Source organism: Aythya fuligula, chromosome 5, assembly GCF_009819795.1.
Source record: "Aythya fuligula isolate bAytFul2 chromosome 5, bAytFul2.pri, whole genome shotgun sequence".
In the NCBI taxonomy this organism is placed as follows: Eukaryota; Metazoa; Chordata; class Aves; order Anseriformes; family Anatidae; genus Aythya; species Aythya fuligula.
Window position 1 is genome coordinate 6,981,799 of NC_045563.1, and position 21,821 is coordinate 7,003,619.

The 21,821-nt window shown below is 39.1% G+C and overlaps 1 protein-coding gene across 1 annotated transcript in view; it reads right to left on the bottom strand.

Moving 5' to 3' along the window:
* The window catches only part of KCNH5 (potassium voltage-gated channel subfamily H member 5), a 153,210-nt gene that overhangs the window by 90,119 nt on the left and 41,270 nt on the right, over positions 1–21,821 (bottom strand). The window contains exon 7 of the mRNA XM_032189293.1: positions 6,538–6,967. Coding sequence (XP_032045184.1) covers positions 6,538–6,967 — 430 coding nt within the window. The remainder of the gene's footprint in view (positions 1–6,537; positions 6,968–21,821) is intronic.

Genomic DNA, 21,821 nt, shown 5'->3' on the forward strand with positions numbered 1-21,821 from the left:
TGCCAGATAAGCGCTTTCCTGCAATTATACACTGTTGTGTCAGTGTGTGGGTTTAGCCACTGCTTAACAAATTTACTAGATAAACCTCCATGACTCATACAAACAGCACTCAAATGGCTAACTGCCACATATTGGCAGGGAACTGACTAATGTTACTTGAACAATGAAAGAAACCATTTGAATAATGAATCGGGTTTTGGCAATCAATGGAGAGATGACTGACAGTCCATGTCACCACTCCAAAACAAAAGCTGAGCAACAGCAAAGGCGGTGCCATGAGCACTCAGCAGCCTTTCACTCACCTGTTGCTCACTTTGGGAGGGTTTGGCAACAGCAGGTGCACCTGATCTCAGCAGGAATGAGCATGTCCTGCTCTCTCCATTTAGTAAAATTAAAAGAGCCGAGCAGGGTCTCAAGAGGAACTCACCCATGCTCTCCTTCATCAGCTCTCCCCTGAACAACAACAGCTCGGGGTCAAAGCTATGGCAGTCGCGTCTGTTTTCTTTTCCAACCTGCAAATTGCTATCAAGAGTACCTTTAAGATGAAAACAAGAAGTCAGCATTTCAAGTCATGAAATTAGCAACTGAGTTTTGGAACAAGCTGCCTGGAAATTGTTCCAATAGCTGGCAGGAAGGACCAATTTTCCAGAGAAGGTATCCTGTACAACCACAATAACAAATTCTTCTGCTCATACACAAAACCCATTTGTATTAACAAACCTGTCTTCACATAATTTAAAACCAGTCATTGAAAAATAACAACTCTTCCCAAACCACCCCCACATAAATCTGAAAGTAAACAGAAGCCAAAGCAAGCTATGTATATAATAGATTTCAGTATCTCCCTAAAGCAAGAACAACAAAGCACCATTCCTGAGCTCTTCTGGGAATGGACAAATGACTAAGAGATTTTTCTGGGATTTTCACATCCTGAGAAACAGTGAAGTATACAATGTTCATCGCTGTTTTTGCCTTCGTTATCTTGTTCTGACCTTCCCATACAGAGAGAATCAGCACAGCACTTTAACCACTGCGGAGTGGAATATACTGCATTTCTGTTGTTGCTGAGAAGAAATGTGTTGTGGGGTTGGGCACACTCAGCTGGACAAACAACCTCATGTAAATGTCATATTTATGGAGCAAGACTGGTTGTGCAATCCACACTATGTCTTTTGGAGCTATTTCATTATATTGTTGCACATGGTCAGGGCCAAACTTATTGCTCTAGGTTACACAAGAAGCACAAAGTTATCTGTGACCTTTGGAGTTGCAAGCTGGAAATCTGGCCACTTTTCTCCAACTGGAACCACATGAGGGAACAAGGCATATAGCAGTACACAGACTCCTATAGCTTAAACATTCACATTGGTTTCTTCAGAAAAATCTCATCTCTCCCAAGATTTCATCCTGCCACATTACCACCTTCCCCAAGATAACTGTTACCTTTTACAGACTTTCTGCCCACTGAAGTGCTTTGTGCTGTATTGTGAGACAGTAATGGTCTATGAACCAAAAGATTTTTTTCTAGCTTCTTCCATAATACATTCCTTTTTTGTGAAAGGCACAAAAACAGTTTCACATCTACATCTATGGGTGTGTTGCAGAAGCCTAAAGCCTGCCTGTGAACTGAGCTAGAGCAAAATGCAACAGAAGAGACTGGCTGACTTTCTTCCTAGAGATGGTGAGCTGACAGAAGCTAATGGGAGATTTACAATAAAGGTCCTTCCTGAATGATAAATGATTCCTTGGCCATTCAAAGGATCTGACTGACCTACCCATTTCTTCTGTTCTGTGCAGCAGAGGGGATGAAATGACCTATATCAACACAAAAGCTACAACAAATCAGATTCTCAATGCATATTCAGCAACTCTAAGCAACAAATGCAGAATAGGTATTTAAACAGTAACCCTCACCATGGGATGCTTTATGTTTATTTTTAGCTTTTCAAAGTGCTGAAAAGCAACAGAAAAAATACTGAATAGCACTGCATGCTGAGAAATGGAAGGTAGGGTGAAAAGAAAGCTGAAATAAGCTCCACAGGATGAGGTCAAGTTACTCAAAGCCCTCTTTCCTGTAAGACACAAGGTGATATATCGCGGTCTAAATATCCCACCTGGTTCTGTCCTCAATGAACACCCAAGTAACAAAATGCCTATCAAACAGAAGAGCATCCGCATTCATCTTGGTTTCCCCTACCACCACCCTGCATCATGAAATGCTGTATCAGCAGCTATAGAGTCCTAATCTGTCTCTTTTTAACAAGCATGCAGCCCTACCCACCAGAAGGATTTGCAAATCTCTCCAAACCCTACTCCCAAGTCCCGATAGCTTTGCCAGTGTGAATAGGAAACTGCTGGCATGCAGAACAAGCCACCGCTAGCTGACAACGCAGCAAAGAATTTCCTTCATATCAGAAGTTTGCATGAGTAGGCAGCTGGGACCATGATGAATTACTATCTCTGATTCCAGTGCTAAGTATTAGACATTTATTTGGCAGAGTCTGTTAGGAAAGACACTGCCAATATCAACTACTGGTATTAGTAAACTTCTTCAGGAAAGCTACCAAAGGTGCTTCACAGTCTCTCACTCTCTCTGAACGGCTTACAAAAGCAGTTCAGGGACCAGTGTTTTTTCACTGATTGAACTGTAATTGAATTTTGCTGAATTCTTAAAAAGAAAAAAAAAAAAAAAAAAAAACTTTCAAAAGAAGAATGAACTTTTTTTTTCCCCCCTGAAAACAACTCAAAGGAATCATTTTCCATTCTTATTTACATCTTTTCTTGGGGCCAAAACCTCTTCTCAGTCCCACTGGCCACTTTGCCTGAGAAATAGCATTTTCAGTCAGTTATTGCTTGTGTTTTCCTGTCCTGTTTTGGTGTTATACTGTCATGTTTTCAGCAACTGGCACTGCAAAGCATGTTTACACAATCCTGCAGGTCTGATTTCTCTGCAGAAATATTCCAAGTAAAATGGTATAATGGTATCCATCTGGAAGTTGGCTTATTTTCTAACCAACCAAACAACTAACTCTGCAGTCAATTCATACATATCACTATGATGAAAACCTTCATATCTTCATTTATATAGTCATGAAAGATTCAACCACTTGATCACAAGTGGACATTTTTACACTTTTAAATAATCTAAAACAACAAAAAAAAAAAAAGCAAAAAAAGGCTTCTTTTGCTTGTACCGTTCCTGCATGCCTCAAATAAGTATTTTGATGGCATAATTTATGTGCAATAAGTGAACTCAGTTTAGTCCTTAACTGTCCTTTTGCCCCACTTCTTGTATTTTAGACTCTAATCTTGACTTTGCCCAGATGCTTATAATCTTACTCATTATTTTCCATCCACTAGCCTTACAAGTACTGTATATAAAGTGGACATGTCTGTGGGCTAATAGATTTGCAGGTAACACAGGAAATCTATTAAAATCAACCAGTGGCTTTAATAATGGTTGCTGTCAATGTCAACTTTGATACTGCCATGTAATTTGGGATCGAGTGCACCCTCAGCATATTTGCTGATGACACCAAGCTGTGGGCAGGGCTGCCATCCAGAGGGGCCTGGGCAGGCCTGAGAGCTGGGCCTGTGAAAACCTCATGAGGTTCAACAAGGCCAAATGCAAGATCCTGCACCTGGGCCGGGGCAATCCCAAACCCAAACACACGCTGGGCAGAGAATGGATTGAGAGTAGCCCTGAGGAGAAGGACTGGGATGAGATGAGAAGCTCGACACAAGTTGGCAATGTACGCCTACAGCCCAGAAAGCCACCCGTGCCCTGGGCTGCACCAAAAACTGCGTGCGGCTGGAGCACCTCTACTGCAGAAACAGGCTGAGGATGTTGGGGGTGTTCAGCCTGGAGAAGAGAAGGCTCCAGGCAGACCTTACAGCAGCCTTCTCATAGCTACAGAGTGTTACAGGAAAGCTGGGGAGGGACCCTTTGTCAGAGAGTAGAGTGATAGGGCAAGAGATAACATTTTTAAACTGAAAGAGATTTCGATTAGAATTTAGGAAGACTTTATTTATTCAACAGGGCGGTGAGGCCCTGGCATAGGCTGCCCCGAGGAGCTGTGGCTGCCCCATCCCTGGCAGTGCCCACGGCCAGGCTGGATGGGGCTGGGGGCAGCCTGGGCTGGCAGGAGGGGTCCCTGCCCATGGTAGGGGCTGGGATTCAATGGGCTGTAAGGTTCCTTCGAAACCAAACCATCCTGTGATTCTGATTCTATTCCACATCTTTGGCATGTGCTTCAGAGACAAAAAAAAAAGATACGAGAACACAACACAGAGCAAATACAAAGCAGGTTACAAGCTTCATTTCCCTTCACTTACTGATGCCATGTTACTATTTTGTTATTACTACAACACTATTATTATTAATTATCTTATGGCTCTCACCTCACCCTAAATCATTTACCACTGCTGTTGGGACACTCCTCTGCAGGGCAACAGAAGTATCCCCGAAAGCCAGAGGAAGAGAGATCACCACATGTAAAATGTTCTAAATGCATCGTATTCTCCAAATCCCCAGACTTTTGTGAATACCACCAACCACTTTCAACAAATACCCAATCAGCACCTACAGGTTTTCCATAGCCCAGCTGCCATAGCTCATTAACAATCTAGCTTGGGTATTTGTTTTTTTTTTTTTTTTAATGGACTTTGTAATGTTTTGAAGCACATCAAACCATCATGTAACGATGCTGTTCAGCACAAATTTCATTGCACCACACCACAAGCAGAGTCCTAAAACCACAACCTTGTTTTTAAATAAGTATTTAAAAATTGCAAAATAAACAGCTTCAATCTTCTGAAGATCTAGAAAGACTTCAGTAAGAAAACTTCCTTTTTATGGTTCAGTATTTCTCTGAGATGAGCTCAGAGTGTTAGCGGAGATAATTATCAGAGAGATTATACAGATCTTATTTTCAAAAGGTTTTGTTTGCTCTCTTGTTACATAATTGCTAAGTACTCGTATGAAGCTTAGAAAACCGAAAGCATCAGAGAAACACCAAGCATTATTTATTTAAAAGAAAAATATTTTTCCCAAACAACGTTAACATTTTTGTCATTCTTTGCTATATTTTGAAATGTTCTGTTAACCTCTATAGCTGCTCAGTCATCCAACCTTGGCAACACTGAAAATCAGAAACGTGCCTTACCACTACTGGTTTTGGACTATTTCAGAAGAGCTGAGAAACAGAAGGAAGCAGGGGAAAGGTGCAACATAGCATCTTGTGAGTTCTTTCACTTCTAGCCTTGCTGGTGACAAAGGTCACCACAGCGTGGAGACAAAAATGGGTCTTGTTTTAAGTCAAACCAGTGTAATAAAGTACACAGTCACCGTGGAATCACTAAATGTTTTTTTTTGAGAAATGGATGAATCCACTTCAAGCACTTCCAAGCCTGTTCAAGTCTATAAGCAAAACTCAGTCAGACTGAATGAATTTGAGCATTGTAACTCTTAATCAAGTTCCAGTCAAGATCTTTTCAATGTGATAGAAACCATCTTTAAATTATATAGAAGAAGCCCTGTGGTGAAGTAGCTCTTTCTCCAGTTTAGCCACAGTTCAAGATTAACATTACATCATCCCTCTATTGTCAATAGGCAATGGGCATACCAGGTGAGTACGAACAGGCACTCCCTGATCACATCTCAGACCTTATGGCCTGGATCATAGCCCAGTCTGAGAAGTACCAGAACTGTACATTCTGGAAGATACCGTAACAGCACAGTTCATATAAATACAAGTATTGCCGTATCTGAATTGTAGCCAGGATGGAAATGTACTGATTCATAGTTGACTGTCTCACAGAACCACAAATAACGGTCCTGAGAGAAGAGCCCCTTAGGCTTTCTGGGATTGCAGCGGGCTGAGACCCAGTGACTCCCCCTGAGCTGGGACACCTTGAAGACAAACTTCTCGTGGTACATGATCACCCACTGATTAATGCCAACACATAAAGGGTAATTCACCAAGGGGAAAAATCCTTAGGCATACAATTCACTGCACTAAGTTTCATGTGAACCTTGCCATTCTCGAATCTTTAATTAAGTTGCTGTTTTAATCATAACTAATTTTTGTTAAATTGCTATATCATATCAATAAACCTTAAGAGCTCTTAGACATCACATAAATCCAATTTATACCACTATATTAAATTGGCAAATCATTAAGTGCTGTTAAAATTCGCAAAATCTAATCTCATGATTTATTAACAAATCCTACTTCCTGTTAAGTTCGAGTTTGTCTAAATTAATTCACAACAGGCCCTAAATTTAATATACAATTACCATTGGACACGTTTTTGTACCTACTACACTTAGTCTTGCAAACAAGTTAAAAGCTATAGCAACCACATAGTTTCAACTTCTGTTTTTAATGATAATTCCAAGTTCATTCCACGATTATTTACAGTTACTTCATTTTTTCTAGGGTGTCAAAAAAGGTTACCACATGTATTCTTATCAACCATCATACTGCGTATGCAATTATCTTCACCTTAAGCACAATAAAATCAAATTCTACTTACAGCCAACCATCATCATGGCCACCGAAAAAATCTTCTCTCCATCAGTGGTTGGTGCTATGTTTCCAAATCCTATCGTTGTAAGGCTTGTCATGGTAAAGTAGAGAGAGGATATGTACAAGGAGTCTTTACTGGGTCCTCCTTCCCACTGCCCTGAGCCAGTGGTGTTGTATCGATATGGTGTCCCGATACTCAGTGCCAACTGGTAGAGCCAGCTGTCTGTTTTGATTGTATTAGTAACTTCATCTATAACTTCATAGTCCCCAATGCTGTACCATATGCAGGCTAGCCAATGGGCCACCAGTCCAAACACACACACCAACAGTACCAGTACAGCAGCACCATATTCCAGATAATGGTCCAACTTCCTGGCAACTCGACCAAGTCGGAGAAGACGCACCACTTTTAAGGAACTGAAGAGGCTACTGATCCCCTAGAAAAGAATAAAAATAATTAATTCATCAGAAATATCCTGGTGGTTAATAGAGAAAGCTGTGCAGAGATTTCTGCAGCTGCTATAAACCTTTCTGCATAATTTTTTAGCATCCCAGATGACAGATAAGAACAAACTGCTCTCCCCCTCCAGTACTTTTGGCCTCATCAGGGTAAATCGAGTTTGGCATTCAATAGGTGAATAAATTACTTAGATCAAGCTCAGTCTTTCAAAGCAACAAAAGAATCCTGTGAAATCCAAAGTGAGAAATGGCATGTTTGTTACAAAAAGGAGAGATATACTTTGCCAATTTGAAGTAAATGGTAAATTCTGCTTTGACCTCAAAGAGGTCAAATGCAGTAGAGGAGCAGTCACAGATAGAACACCATCCAAGTGGGGTTTTCTCCAGACTTCTCAGAAAACAACAGCCATATATTAAAATTAAAGCCAAGGAGAGGATTGCCACCCTAACCAAAATGAGAGTCCACCTACTTCAACAGCCTGCAGCATTATCCAATGCTCAGCTGAAATCTCAGCAAATAATTATAAGTGGTAAAGAGAGAAACGTGCATACTGCTCTTCTCAGCTATCAGAGAAAAGCTGGGTAATGTCGTCTGGTCCAATGGTCTCCATCTCAGTGTGCTTCACTACAGCTAACATAACTGGAAATTTTGTTATTCATAGAGATATCTCACTGACTGAACATCGACCTAACATCTGTAGGCACATCACCTCTCTGACTGAGCATAATGTAGACCAAACAGCACTGGCAAAAAAGCTGCATGCCTTTGCATATAGAATTAATTTCTTTGCCTATCAAGAGACATAGTAGATATTTTCCTAAAGCAAGTATTTGAACATTTTTTTTTCATGCAAGATAAATGAAGTACAAATAAGTGGAAGCACAAATATTTAGGGAATAGAAGCACAGGGACCATCAAAAAGTTAATGGAAACATCTGAGAGGGACCAAGAAATATGTATGTCCTCCTCAGCGCACAAACCATTGGCAATGTATTTTAATAGAGTGTATAGATGCAGAAAGAGAAGAAAAATGTTCCTGATCTATTGCAATCCCATGATATACCTAACTTGTGCATTAAATTAATTAGTGACTCAAAATAGAAACTTTGGAAAAGAAGGTTTCTAATTTAAAACATACAGAAGCTGAAGACATTTAATTTAAAGTAGAAATTAAGACATAGAAAGCAATGAGGCAAACATTCCTAGTTACTGTGCCAAGATTAAATTGCCCTTTTCTATGCATCATTATCAAATCAGTCTAGTCAAAACACTAGCTTATTATATTATCAAACAGTAAAAGACTGGAGTTTCTGGAGTTTTCCATACCAGGAAAACATTTCTCGCTTTTGCACCTGTTTCTTTTCACAACTAACGTTTGAAGGGTAACGTGCATCTGATATTTTTAGATGTAATCTGTTCAACAAAGTTCTTGTATGCTTTTCAAATCCTGTTGGAATTTGTTTCAGATCCCCAAATCCTTAATAAATTGAAGTTCTATATTTGCATTGAAGCTGTCATGATGACTAATACCATGGAGGGAAGTGGAATTTTCCCATTTTGATTTCTGTATTTTGCATTTACACATGACGTGGGTCTTGTTTATTGTTCTTATTTTCATCTAAATGTATACCTACTTAATTGGTTTGGGATATATGTTTGTGAGCTACTCTGCATAACCCACTTGTCCAATAACTTAGGAAGTTCCTTTTAGGGTTCATTATGCAACAGATTGGGTCCAGTAGACTACAGCATGAATCAGAAACAGTATCTACATTAAAAACAATTAAAAAACAACTATAGAGTAGCTTAATGATCTATTAAACTAAAATAATCTGCAATGTGTTTCAGTGAATGTACCTGAATTCTGAAAGTTAACAAAAATTTTCTGGGAAATCAGAAGGAGAAAAAAGGGCTTTTTTTTTTTGTTTGTTTGTTTGTTTGTTTTAGGAGGATCAGGTCCTCTTGTTTTGGTCTAGGAGATAAGCATTCTTTCCACTTTACTTAGAGATACACTGGTCATTATCAGGAGTATGGGTGGGGAAGGTGTTAGAGATCTGGAATCTAAACTTGGGAGTTTTTACACCCGGTAGTTTACATTCAACCCAGTGGTAAGGCTTACTTACACTGCGCTTTCTACTGTACAAACCCAAGCCAAGAATCAATCCCTGACCAGGAGAGTTTATAACCTGACACTCCGTTCTCCATCCTTATTACATCTTCTCTCCCTAAATTACACGAGCAGTTTTGCAGTTGTATAAGTAATATAAAAATACAGCTTTTATTTCAGACTCTGGGAGAAAGTTCATGCTGTTATTATTATTTTTTTTTCTAAGCACAGATAACAGTCATATATCTTATGTATAAAACAAAGAGAACATTTCAGCTGACATTCAAGCTTATTTTTTCCAAAAAGTAATTGAGTAAAACTTACTTAAAAGTCCTGTATGTCTTAAAGCCTGTTCAGTCTGACCCACTGCTTTATGGCTGAATAATCAGAGATGTACTTACTGAGCATTCACATTTCATATCTAATCTTGCAAAATATAAAGGCAATGTTGGGAGCTTTAAAAGCCTATTCCATAAAACACTACCAAGGAAAGAGCAATTAAACACATACTAAATGAACACATGATGCATTGCACTATTATCTACTGGCTGCCTAAAGCCGGTACTTTTATACTTAAAATATATTTTAAACAATAAAGCCTCAACTGTTAAATACACAAAGTTCTTCCCAAGATTCAGCAGCACTCTCTTTGGTTGAAATTATACTAAAGACTAACTGCTTTGAATTAAATCTGAGCTATTAAGAAACTCAGTGTTTTGAATTCATCTGATTACTGTCTGCCTTTAATTTCATTTTTCTTTTAACTGTATTTATGCTTTACAGGGAATATTTTTGAAACATTTCTAATAAAAAGTGATCGTCTGTGGTAAATAAAGTAACCTCAGCACTCAAGGAACAGAGAGGTTATTAGAAACCCGAAATGGAACGTGTAATCTGTTTCAGTGCTAGCATCACTTAAGTAATGCATGATTTTGCTACTGAAAATCCAACCTATCCAAACCTGCCCCTGAGGTTTTGGCCAATGTACGGGATCACGTCTTAAGCAAATGAGGACATTCATCCAGCTTACCCTTCAATCATCTCAGTCGCAGAAATCTTATAAGTGGAAAAACAGAAAACTCCAGAACTACATTTTGTGTCAAGTTTGGAATCTGAAGTCCCAAAACAAATTCCTATCTGATACACACCATCAAGTTAGAAGTGTGAGTCATACATCACTGCAGTCAATAGAGACTTTCCCTGTGATTTCTGAAGCCACTGGATCAGGAGAGGACACAAGCAATAGCTGTGAACCAGCCGTCTTTAAACTACCATTTCTATTTAGCAGACAGCTGAAGCCACTGCAGAGGAAGTGAACAATGTCACATTTACCCAGAAGGATACTTGTGGGGAAAGGATGTTTGGCTTTGCAATTAGATTATCCATTCATGATTAAACAAAGCCCAAGTTTATTGACTTATGCATCTTGCAAAGCCTGTTTTCTCAATTTTCTTTATATACTAGGAAAGAAAATTCAGTTTGATAGTGGGGGCACAAGCAGGGATAACACTCAGTTTGAAATGCAGAGGGGCCCACTCCTTCCTGATAAAGTTTCCTGAACCTTACCATTTCAGATTCTAAATGTCCACATTGTCAAACTCCAGTCTTCCAGGATAAAAGATATCTCTAAGCTGTTCAGCTGCTTCTGGCTTAACTTTTTTTTTCTAACCAAAAACTGAGCAAAACATTTTTTGGAATTGCAATATGGGCAGTGGGAACAGACCTCTGGACCTTGAGCAAGAACAGGGAACTAAAGTTCTCCTGCACTTAATGAATCCCTGATAAGCCAGGCAATAGGAAGGATAAAGCTTTCAAAGTCACATTATACAGAGGTCACGATTCAGACATGCAAGAGGGTAAAGGGAACACTGTCACCGAAGGAAAATGCAGGTCAACAAGTGCAGGAAATTATTCAAGTTAGCATTAGTGCCAGAGATGTCCTCCTAAACTAGAAAACAGAGTGGTAGAGTCTATTGTACGTTAAAGGAGAAATTCTCAGCATAGCAGAGCTGCATCTTTGCAAAAGATAGAAAAGATTTAATTAGCTGGTTACTTGTTAATCTAATAAATCTTTTCTGCAGTAGGAAATTATTGCATAAATGTTTTAAAATGTAAAATAAAAGCATAAGTAGTCATTAGTTTCTATCCTCTAAGTATACTAAGATCTGCTCAAACCACAAAATTAAATCCCAGTATACTGAAATGGTAAATTCATGCATAATTTTTTTTTTCCCCCTATTAGGAAACAATGTGTTTTTAACTCTAGGCACTTTTTTGATTAGATTTCACTCCATGATTTTTTATTTATATGTTGTTAGCTGTGTATATATATGCAACAGCAGCAAAAAAAAAAAAATGAAACATGCAAATTAAATGTGTTCCAAAACTGAAATCCTTCCGGCTCTGAAATTTGGGATCGGTACTGCATCATTTAACAGAAAACACTGTCTTAGAAAAGGCCGAAAAAAAAAAAAAAAAAAAAAAAGGAAGACTTTTCACTATGCTTTGATGTTCAGCACATTGTGATTTAGAAGAATTTATGGAGTGGCCAATAACCAGAGCTGAGAGCCCGTCTATGAAATGTTTTAGGGCATCTCATCACTGCAAAGGTGTGACCACAGCACATGCAGACCTTAAGCTAAATTTAAGCTAATAAGCTTAGAGTTGCTGGATGCAAAGCAATTACAGCAACCTGCATTCAGCAAAACTAGCTATTAAAGCATGATTGAATCCTCCGAGGAGTCTGCAGCCCAGGCTGAGCTCTTTATCTCCATGCAAGAGCAAAATGGTTTCATGGAAGTTGAGCTTGGGTATGCCCGCAAAAGCCACAGCCACACTGTGACCAAGCTCTAAGCAGCCTCCTGGGGTAGAATCCACCTCCTGTAATGCTGCAACCTTGCGGCCGCCACCCAGTCAATGTGAATCGTCCAGCTTCCCTCCCGGGTGTGTGAGGAGAGGCATGTCAGAAGAGTGATTCACCCAATCCATCTCAGGCTGCCAGCAGCGGGATGAATCACCTCCTGAAGCTGCCTCTCTCCCCTCCTACCAAATACAAAGAGGCTGAAGCCTATCACTTACACAGCTTATGGGAGGAGAAATTAAACCCATCCTTAGAAATCCGGATAGCCCAGATCTGGGCAGCATCCAAACCTGTATTATGTTATTACAGAGATGGATATTACAGAGTATTGCCTCACAATGTGAGATTTAACTTTCTCAATATGAGCTTGGAGAATAAATGCTATTAATAACAGTAGGACGAGATTTTCTGCAGATGCAGTAGCATGCTTATTTCTTCACTGAATGGCCAATTACTCCACGGAAAGTGATGCTACACTACATTTGGTTCTGATAGGATTTTGCAAAAGTCCCCATTGGCTTGAAAAGAGGAATTGAATCAGTTCATAAAAAATGAACAATCACAAAGTAAACTGGACTAGGGTTCTTGATTTCCAAAGTGCAATAGCTGATAAATTATAAATGATTTTATATTGAATTGCAGACAATAACAAGTGAAGGTAACTGGAGTGGGAGAGATAGGGGAGTCAGACACCTGGCAGCAGGGGACACTTGGAGGGTCCTTACATCAAAAAGTACCAAAGGTACAAAAATATCCAGAAGTTGCTTCTCAAAGCAGAGGAAAAACTTGTAGAATTTGGCATCAGTTCTAAACATGGAAATCATTGTCCCAAAGAAGAAAAGAGTAATATAGAACTGACAATATATGATATAAAAAAAAAAATGATGAACAGAAAATTACATCTTAGTGGATAAAATGAATGAAGTGAGAATTGCCAAATGTCAGGTCGAACCTTTTCTTGCAAAGAACATTAAAACAAATATCCAAAGATTCTTCAAACTCATAAATGAAGAAAAAAAAAAAAGGCAACAAAAAAGATATCAGGCTACAATGAAGTAAAAATAATCCCAACCTGGGCTAAAAATTAAATTATTTCTTAACTTTAATTTTCAAAGATGATGTTAATGTTTTCCAGAAAACCTAATGCATCAAGAAGGAAACAAACAGATACATTAACTGAACAAATGTTAAGGGAAAGGGTAATTAGAAACATTGAGATAAATCAAAATGCAATTAATGCAGCAGTGCAGGTTTGCTAAGCTTAGGTTAGCTGGGGTCCTGCCAAGTTTGCCTGATAGCTTTCCCTGATAACAAACTTGGTCTTCTAAAGAAAAGACATGCAGTATTTCAGTAAGGCAAGGGGTGAAAATGTTAGGAAACAGAGAAACAAGACTAAAAGAGGAATTGTAAGGTGGCTGAGGAACTTGGGAAAAGGATGGCAAAATGGAGAATGCTCAAAAGAAGATATAGTAAGGGCTACAAGCCAAAACTCTTGGTGATTTTTTTGTTTTCTTTCTTGATGCAAGCAGAAACATTATGTGCTCATGAAATCTGCTGGAGGCACAACTTCGGAAGACGCTGCCAGTATGAAGAAGGAGGTGAATAAAACAAAAATGATAAAGCTAAACAATGCAGAGACTAAGAGAATCCATTACAGGGAAAATTCATCTAAATTCCTGTTACTAAGATGTTCTTCAGATGAAAATGACAGAGAAAGAAATGTTTATGTACCCCAGTTAAACACACAGTGATTCAGAGCAATCAGTGGGTTGTGCACTCCCAAAAAAGGGTTAATTTAGTTCCAGGATGTATCTGGCTAGCGTTTCGACAGGCAAGAGGAAAAGCCAAACCCCATTACATGGCAGTGATGGATCCCCCAATTAATACATACAGCTCTGCTCTAAAGAGATGCATTCAAACTTAACATCACGCAGGAAAAACCTCATAAAACCTCCCTCATAAAGAAAAAAAAAAAAAAAGGAAAATTGATGTGTGTGCAGGAGGGTGACTGTTCTTTCTATGCATATCAAGGAGATAAACATGAGGGAAAAAGAATAAATATTTAAAGTAACCAAGAAGACTGGCACAGGGACAAATAAGCAGGCTGCAAATTAAGACAGATCTGCAGATAACATGAGTTAAGGCAGATTTTGATCAGTTTATGGGAAGTACAATACGATGAACCTTCCTACCAAAGTCACAACTCAGTGATTAAAAAGATCTCTGTGATTTTTACCCCCCCCCTATTTTTTTCCATTTGCTTTTGTTTTTATACTTTGAGCAGATGAATCGAGGCGAATACAGTCCCAAGAGCAGGCTGCATCTTATCTCAATGTTAAGTACACCATGGAGGAGTTCACATCAGAACACGTCATGCTAGTGTGTCATTACTAACAATGGTAAGAAATAGGCATTTTAGGGCAGGGTGACTCTTCAGGTCTACTTTGAAGACATGTTGTTAGGACATTAAGAATCATACCCTGGAAGTGCTGTTATATCCTTGTGGAGTGTACCTGGCTCCGGATTTCACAGCAAAACATTCATTACCTTTCTCTCACCTGATGTAACTGCACACAAGAAAAAATTCGCTCAAACCAACCACTTACTTGATTCTGTAAAGTCAGAGTATAGCTCGAGATTTGCCACGGAAGCAGTAAAGAATGCATCGTTTTTGTAAACCTTAGGCAACCTTCATCGAGCAGTCGTTACAAGAAGACAAAATGCCTACAGATTTGGGGAACAAGTGAAATGGTGAGCTCTTGTCTACACGAGCAGGTGAGCCTGCAGGCACATCTCCAGAAGTTATGGTTCTGTGTAGCACAGAGGACTACCCAGAAGGACACACAGGCTGTTTGAAATTTAACCAGCAAATCATTCCCAAAAGAAATGTTCAAGCTGAGCTACTTAAATAAAGCTTAGCTCTAAAATCTCCTTAATGCTTCTTTACTGGAGTTAATGTTAAAATAAATCTTCCAGCATATCTCAGAAACTTTTTTTTTTCTTTAAGGTAATCAATTAATGCAATAACGTTGCATACGTACGAATCAAAATGCTGGAATGAGAAAAATAAAAAAGTAATTTTTCTGATTTATCACCACTTTAAGAACTGTATTTAGGGTTGGATTCAATTATGCAAATCCACACAGGAGTAAGGGACATTGCTTCTGAAAAAGCTATCTAGTTCATGGGTCCAGGTAGAGGCAGAGTCCGTTTAATGCCTGATCTTGCACCACTAACAGCAGTGGGAGTAGTGACTGCAGCGAGCAGAAAATTGAGCCCTTACAGCACAATGAAATGCAATGAAAGCAAGCAGGTTTTCTCATGCAGTCTCTGAAAGCACCTCAAAATTTACACTCAAGACTTCATTTTTCCATGAGGATGGGGAGCTTTTGCTGTGTTGTCATGTCCCCCCCCCCCGCCCCCCAATAAGCTCAATAAACTAGAACTTTATAAACAGACTTCCAGGTAATTGATGGAAATCATTTATGGCACAGCCATACAGTGCAATACATAACAAACAATAAAGGAGATTACAAAAAGAAGGAAGATTTCAGAATATTTTAGATGTTATTTGATGGGTATGTGATGGGTATGGGTTTTGTACTTCTGTGTTGTTTTTTGTTTTGTTTTCTTTTTTTTTTTGTGTGTGTGTTTTTTTAAGTATTGCAGGGTGCCTAACTGGGGAATGATATCATAAAATACAATGATACCAAAAAATACAGTAATTTTCACTTAGGGAAGGTGGATGGAGGATGAAATGGGAGGGAGAGGAAGGTATGTCCCATTGCTCAGGACAGAATCTGAGGAGGATACTGAACTCAGATGATAGTTTAATGCCAGCAGCAAGCTACACATTTTCTATTCCAAATATAGAAAGGAAAAGAGAAGAAATATCTGGATAGAGTAACCTGAGCTATAATGTTTCTGCAAGTACTTCTGGATCTATACATAGCCTTGATGCTGATGGATATGTGCAACACAGTCTTCAGGATTTAACAAAATGAAGACACACTGGGTTACAAGGCTCTCTCTCTCTCTAGGAAAACATGGGTAATGCTGCTATTAGCCATGCATTTGGTTTCTCCAAGGCTGTATCTGGGATCCATTTTATACAGAGCAACTGCCTGCACCCCTAAGTCTGTGACTCTTCCTTCAACCCGTGCATTCAGCAATCTCAATGATGTGGATTTGTTCTATTCTCATCAGCATTATTTAATTCAGTATCTGACCGGATTACTTCATTTGCCTCGTCTCCTTCCTAAGCCTCTCCTCCTCTGCAAGAGAAAGCATCTACAGGACACAAAGCTTCCCTTGAAAGTACTCTACATTCAACTTGCCTCGATTAGATTCTTCATTACTTAGTACGGCTCTGACTAAAAATTTGAGTTAAATGGCTTGTACCCAACATCTGCTTCCCAGTGTCATATTAAAAAAAAAAAAACACACACCACACTGAGACATATAATTAAAAGTTTAGTATTCCACAGATCACAGACTCCCAGACCACATCCAGCTGGTGAGATAACTCTGTCTGCCCTCTCACCACCCTTGGGTTCAGGGATTTCCTATCACAAGTTTCCCTGCACATCAAGATCACCCTTATGCATTTCTAGTGAGGAACCTATAGAAATATACCAAAACTGCCATCATCTTATAGCTGCTACAAAGTTAAGAATTAAAGAATGGCAGAACTTGAATAAAACTATAGCTTGAATAAAAACTAAAGACAAATGGTGCAATTTTGCACCTAAGTGCAAGAACATAATTGACAGTGGTGAATATGGTTAACCATCTGTATATTATGCATGCCTAGCGTGGCTAAATTTATATTTGGACATCCTAACCAAGACACATTATTATATTGCAGTGACAGTGTTCTTCATATTTAATTGTCTTCCCACTGCATTACAAAGGGGAAAATGCCAGGTCTCAGGCTTAGCACGTCTGTCATTATGTTGCTAGGAGTTTTCATCATAGTTTTACACTTGGCTGCATCAGGGATTTAGTTCTGGGAATTATATTCTCCACGTCAGCCACCGAGATTCAGGAAAGGCAGCTAGCAATAGACTATATTTCAGAGCCAAAGCTACGTTCTTGCAACTTGCCGATTCATCTCCGCTTTGCTTATACCACTCCGACTGGGGTCCATAAACCCTTCTTCAAATAGCTTTGGGAAAAAGGAATGTTTCCAGAAAAGCACTGCAGGTCTGAATATGGCTAAACTGATTGTCCTAGCTTGCAGTTGCTTTCATTTAACAGACATTGCTGTTTTAGCTAATAGCAGTGCAAAAGTTTCTGCCACAGCCGAACAGATCAATAATAGTAATTAAAAGTAGATTACACTTACAAGGATTCCATGCCTTAATATGTCCTGCACAGATCACTAAATTTTAAAGGCCACTGGGTCATGTAGTCTTACATTATTAAACAACAGATAGGATTTCAGAGTTTTAGCTCATTTAAGTTTGTCTGCTTTCACTTCCAGCCAGTGGCTCATGAGAATTAATTTTTGCAGGAAGGATGATCTTTTATACAACTCATTTGAAAACCATCTGTTTGGCTATCTGTATGTATCATCCCAGCATCCCATCCCATTCTTTGCAATACTTGCCATGTCATCCTAGGGCCATATCTTTGGCAGAGATGAGCTAAAAGTTCTGGGTTTTCTTTCATTATGAACCCATAAATTCATGAAAATAGGGGAAAATTGCCCGGAAAAGAAAAAAAAAAAAAAATACAGTGCACCAATATTTTCCAAATATCAAAATGGGAAATTCGAGGAAGCAGTTTCCACTCAGCCAAGAGCCTGCCCATCCACCTAGTCTTGGAACTACTTAAGCTGTGCACTAAATTTCAGAAGCTCAAATGCAGCCCTCGGCAGCACTATATTGGTGTGCCCTTATCTGAGTGGTAGCACCTGGGGTTCTCCCAGCTCCGAGGCACTCTCCTAATAGCATAGCTTCATGTGGGACTAAGAGCCAAACACCTGCACAGTATCCTCATTTCCCTGGGAAGTAAATCCACACATCGGTTCCCAAAGGGAATTGTAACATGGCTTGACCACATCTGAACATACAAAAGGGTCCAGCGTCATTGGGCACACTGTAAATCCAATCATTGCAAATTGAGCCCAGCCTGACTCTAATATTGTGGCTTGTATGGAATGAGTGGTTGCCCACACTGTAACCAACCTTTTGGTAGCCCAGACCAAGAGAGGCTGGATATTTATCTCTCTCAAATAAGCAGACCACACAAAAAGGCTAAGCTTCCAGGTAACTTCATCCTCTAGCTTCAGAAGAAGGAAGTCATGAGTTTAGTGACTGTACACACACCAATGGAAAGAATTGGTACATACATTTAGGTACTCAGGAAAAAACAACAGCATTCCTTCATATGACATAGAACTCCAAGCACTTGGACCAGACTTCCAATTTGACAGGCTTTATTTAAATAAGCGTTACAACAATTGGGATTTCACATGACCAAAATCTTGGAATCTGAATGCCTTATCTCCCCCATTAATGAAAACTCCTCCCCTACCCTTTCTTTTTTTCCTTACATAAAAGGAGAGATGGACAGATAAGAACCTTCAAACTAAACCTGAAATTTCACACAACTCTTTTTCTTCCAAAAAGAAGAAAAAACACAGCCTAGTTTCAGAGACTCTGAGCAAACACATCTCATTCTGGTTCATATATTGGAAATTGGCTGGGTTCCTCAGCATGCCTGATTGCGTCCCTTCCTCTACCTCTGTATACGAGAAGTTTTCTGTATGGCTTTGCTTTAGCCAGCACGTATTTCCGTGCAAGTAATGTTTCCCAATTAGAAAAAATACCATGCATTTTTCAGATTTCTAGGACTATCTCATCCTACCGATTTTCTTAAATAAGGCACGTATCCCACTAAGGCTTTCACTTTCCTCTCTCTTAGCTTATTTTTCTCCGACCTATTCTACCTTGTTTTCCTACCCTCTCAATACCACTTAGCCACTTAATTCCTTATCCATCACATCAATTTATATCACTCTAAGCTGTGTAAAATATCTCTCTCTCTCTCTCTCTCATTACCTTACCTTTTCCCTTCCTTGTCATGCATCTAAATCCCTCAGGGCAGAATATAACAGCCTGGCCCTGTAGCTCTAGTCATGGGAACCTACACTTCTAATTCCACATCAAATCAACATAATTCCCATGATTCTCAATGTGCGTATCATAATCCTTTCCGCTATACCCACCTACTATGTCCACTCAACAGCAAAATAACTTTGTTTTGCAGTCATGCTTACCTCAGGTGGAAATTTCACAAGACTCCAGCTTTGGCCTAATGTTCATGATGGGAATGACACTGCTCCTACTCCAGCCAAGACTGCATTTGGAGAACTCCAACCCTCAAGCAAGGAAACTCACTTTTTTTTTCCCCCCACTTTCATTTGTTTAAACTTTCTATTTCTTACCTTAATTCTGACTTCATAAAATAGCACTTGGGTACATAAGGCATCTTTCACAACAACCCAGCCTCTGCCCAAGTAACTTCAAGCACCGATACACAAGCACAGGCTAGCAAACACAGACACTGAAGTAGCTGATGCTGAACTAGCAGCTTATGTTTTATTACATCTGGGCCAAAGCCAAATCCACATGTGCTATGAACTGAGAGAGAGCTCCAACAGAGAGCCACAAACCTCAACATCCTTGCTGTATCTTTCCTTATGCGTTACAGACCCACTTATAAGGAAGAGAAGCAGCTGACCACAGTGATAGCCCCCTACCCAGCTGGTCCCTTAACAACTCACACAAGTGCATTTGATGTCTTATATGAAAAAACAGGAGGGGCTGGAGGTGGGACACACAAGTGGAGCAAATCTGAAAAGTCATCTTTCTGGCTTTTAGGGCAAATCACACTGATTTGGGGCCATCCTTCACCACCAAACCAGAAGCTCAAAGACCACCAGAACCTGTCCACAAGCTCTGATTTTCTATTAATTTTTTGAAAAGCCACAACCACCAACTTTAATGCTGAAGACAAGTTCCCTTATCCAGCACGCAGTGCCAAGATAAAGTGCAAAAATCCACCGGAATCAAGAGCTAAAAACTTCTCTATCTGACTTGCCTTGAGGAGGAAACACTCACCTTCTAATGAGAAACACTCCACTTTTAATCAATTAGAATATTTCTTCCCAATTAATCTCATCAGTTTACTTATTCTCTGAATAGAAAGCACATTGTTGCTAGCAGGCCAAGAATTTAAGTCCCACAAAAGAAGTAACAGTTAAAATAAATGGTAAAAGCTGTGCAAAGATAAAGAGCATAACAACTACAACCATCCAGAGTGCACCAACCAGCTTAAAGGACTTAAATGTCACAGATGAAGACATACCACCATAAAAACCTGCTCTGGACAAAAACAAACAAACAAAAAAGGCAAAATGTAGAACAAGGAAGAAAGACTGGCTGTTTACATACCTGTTTTCAAAATCACTTCTTTTCAGGTGCTAGGGAAAATCTGGGCTGAAGGGCATTGAAATCAAAGATATGAGCAGTTAGGCTCCAGTGTCTGGTGTCTGCTAGAGACCCCAGGGCCATAATGCACCATTTCAGAAGAGAGAAATGTTGCTGGTGGCTCTCTTATTAAAAATGAGCTGATATTTCATTTTTTGAAGGTAAAATCATAGCAGCTCCAGGATCACCTTTTTATTGTTACTACATTTTGGTTAAAGTTTGCCACTTGAAGTGTGCCTCGATTATACTCCGCAATGCCAATGATTCTTTGCTGCCACAATTCTCACAGATGGTTTACCTCCCATGGATGTCAGAGAAAGAGTTTAAGTTTGTCATTTAAATCTGTACTGCTTGGGCACAGAAAATTTTTGTTTTACGTATTAAAACATGAAAATCTGGAGGTAACACTGCATTTTTATAAAAATCAGGTTCCTCTTCACGTGGAACTTAAAAAGGTATCTTAAAAAGCTGTATTATTACAACCTTGATAATACCACCTCCTTACAATCCTGACTGTACAACCTGATTCCAGACAGGCAGCCCTCATATGATCTTGAATTTAAGCTGCAAGTATTATCACTTCTGTCATATTTGCTATAAATAAAACGGAACAATGTCAAAAGAAGGTACTCGGGGCACAGACAGGGATGGAATTTTAAGAGCTCTACAAAACCTGCACCAAAGTTTGTATTAAAAAATACCAGTGTGGATTTTATAAAGCAAGGATACATAACTGCAGATATATATTTTTAAAGAATTTAAAAACAGTATTCTAAGAAAAAAAAAAATGTTAAAAATGTTTAAAAAAAATGAACAAAGGCTTTTTCATCTGTTTATGGCCCTAAAGATAAAAGGCTCTAGAGAAAAATTAAAACAACCTCTAATGCCATTATACTTGCATTTTAATAATGAATTTTCTCTGCAGTGACTTGTGCCTATATTATTTGTCCTAGTTATTGCTTGTTTCCTCTATTATCTTAGGCTGCAAGCCCAATTTATTAAACATTTATATATTTAGCAGTTAAAAAGCATTAATTCAGTGTCCCTTTAAGATGTGTTTGTCTCTCCTCAAACAGTTTCTAAAATTCCAGCACTAACTCAAGACTGTTTAAAAAATGGAGATAAGCTTCCCTCTCAATCAGACATTTAAAAACAAAACACAAGAAAATTACAGGATGCTTCAAAAAATAATCCTAGGACAGGATTTTAAAAATGCTCATTCAGAGGCATTCTCTAATTCTGTACAAGTCAGTGGCAAATTTGTCACCCGCTTCAGCCAGAGCAGAGACAGGGTTTTGATTATTTACGTAAAGCCGCTTCAGGCTGTCCTGCCATGGATTAGGAGTGCTTAAAGGCAATCCCTGGG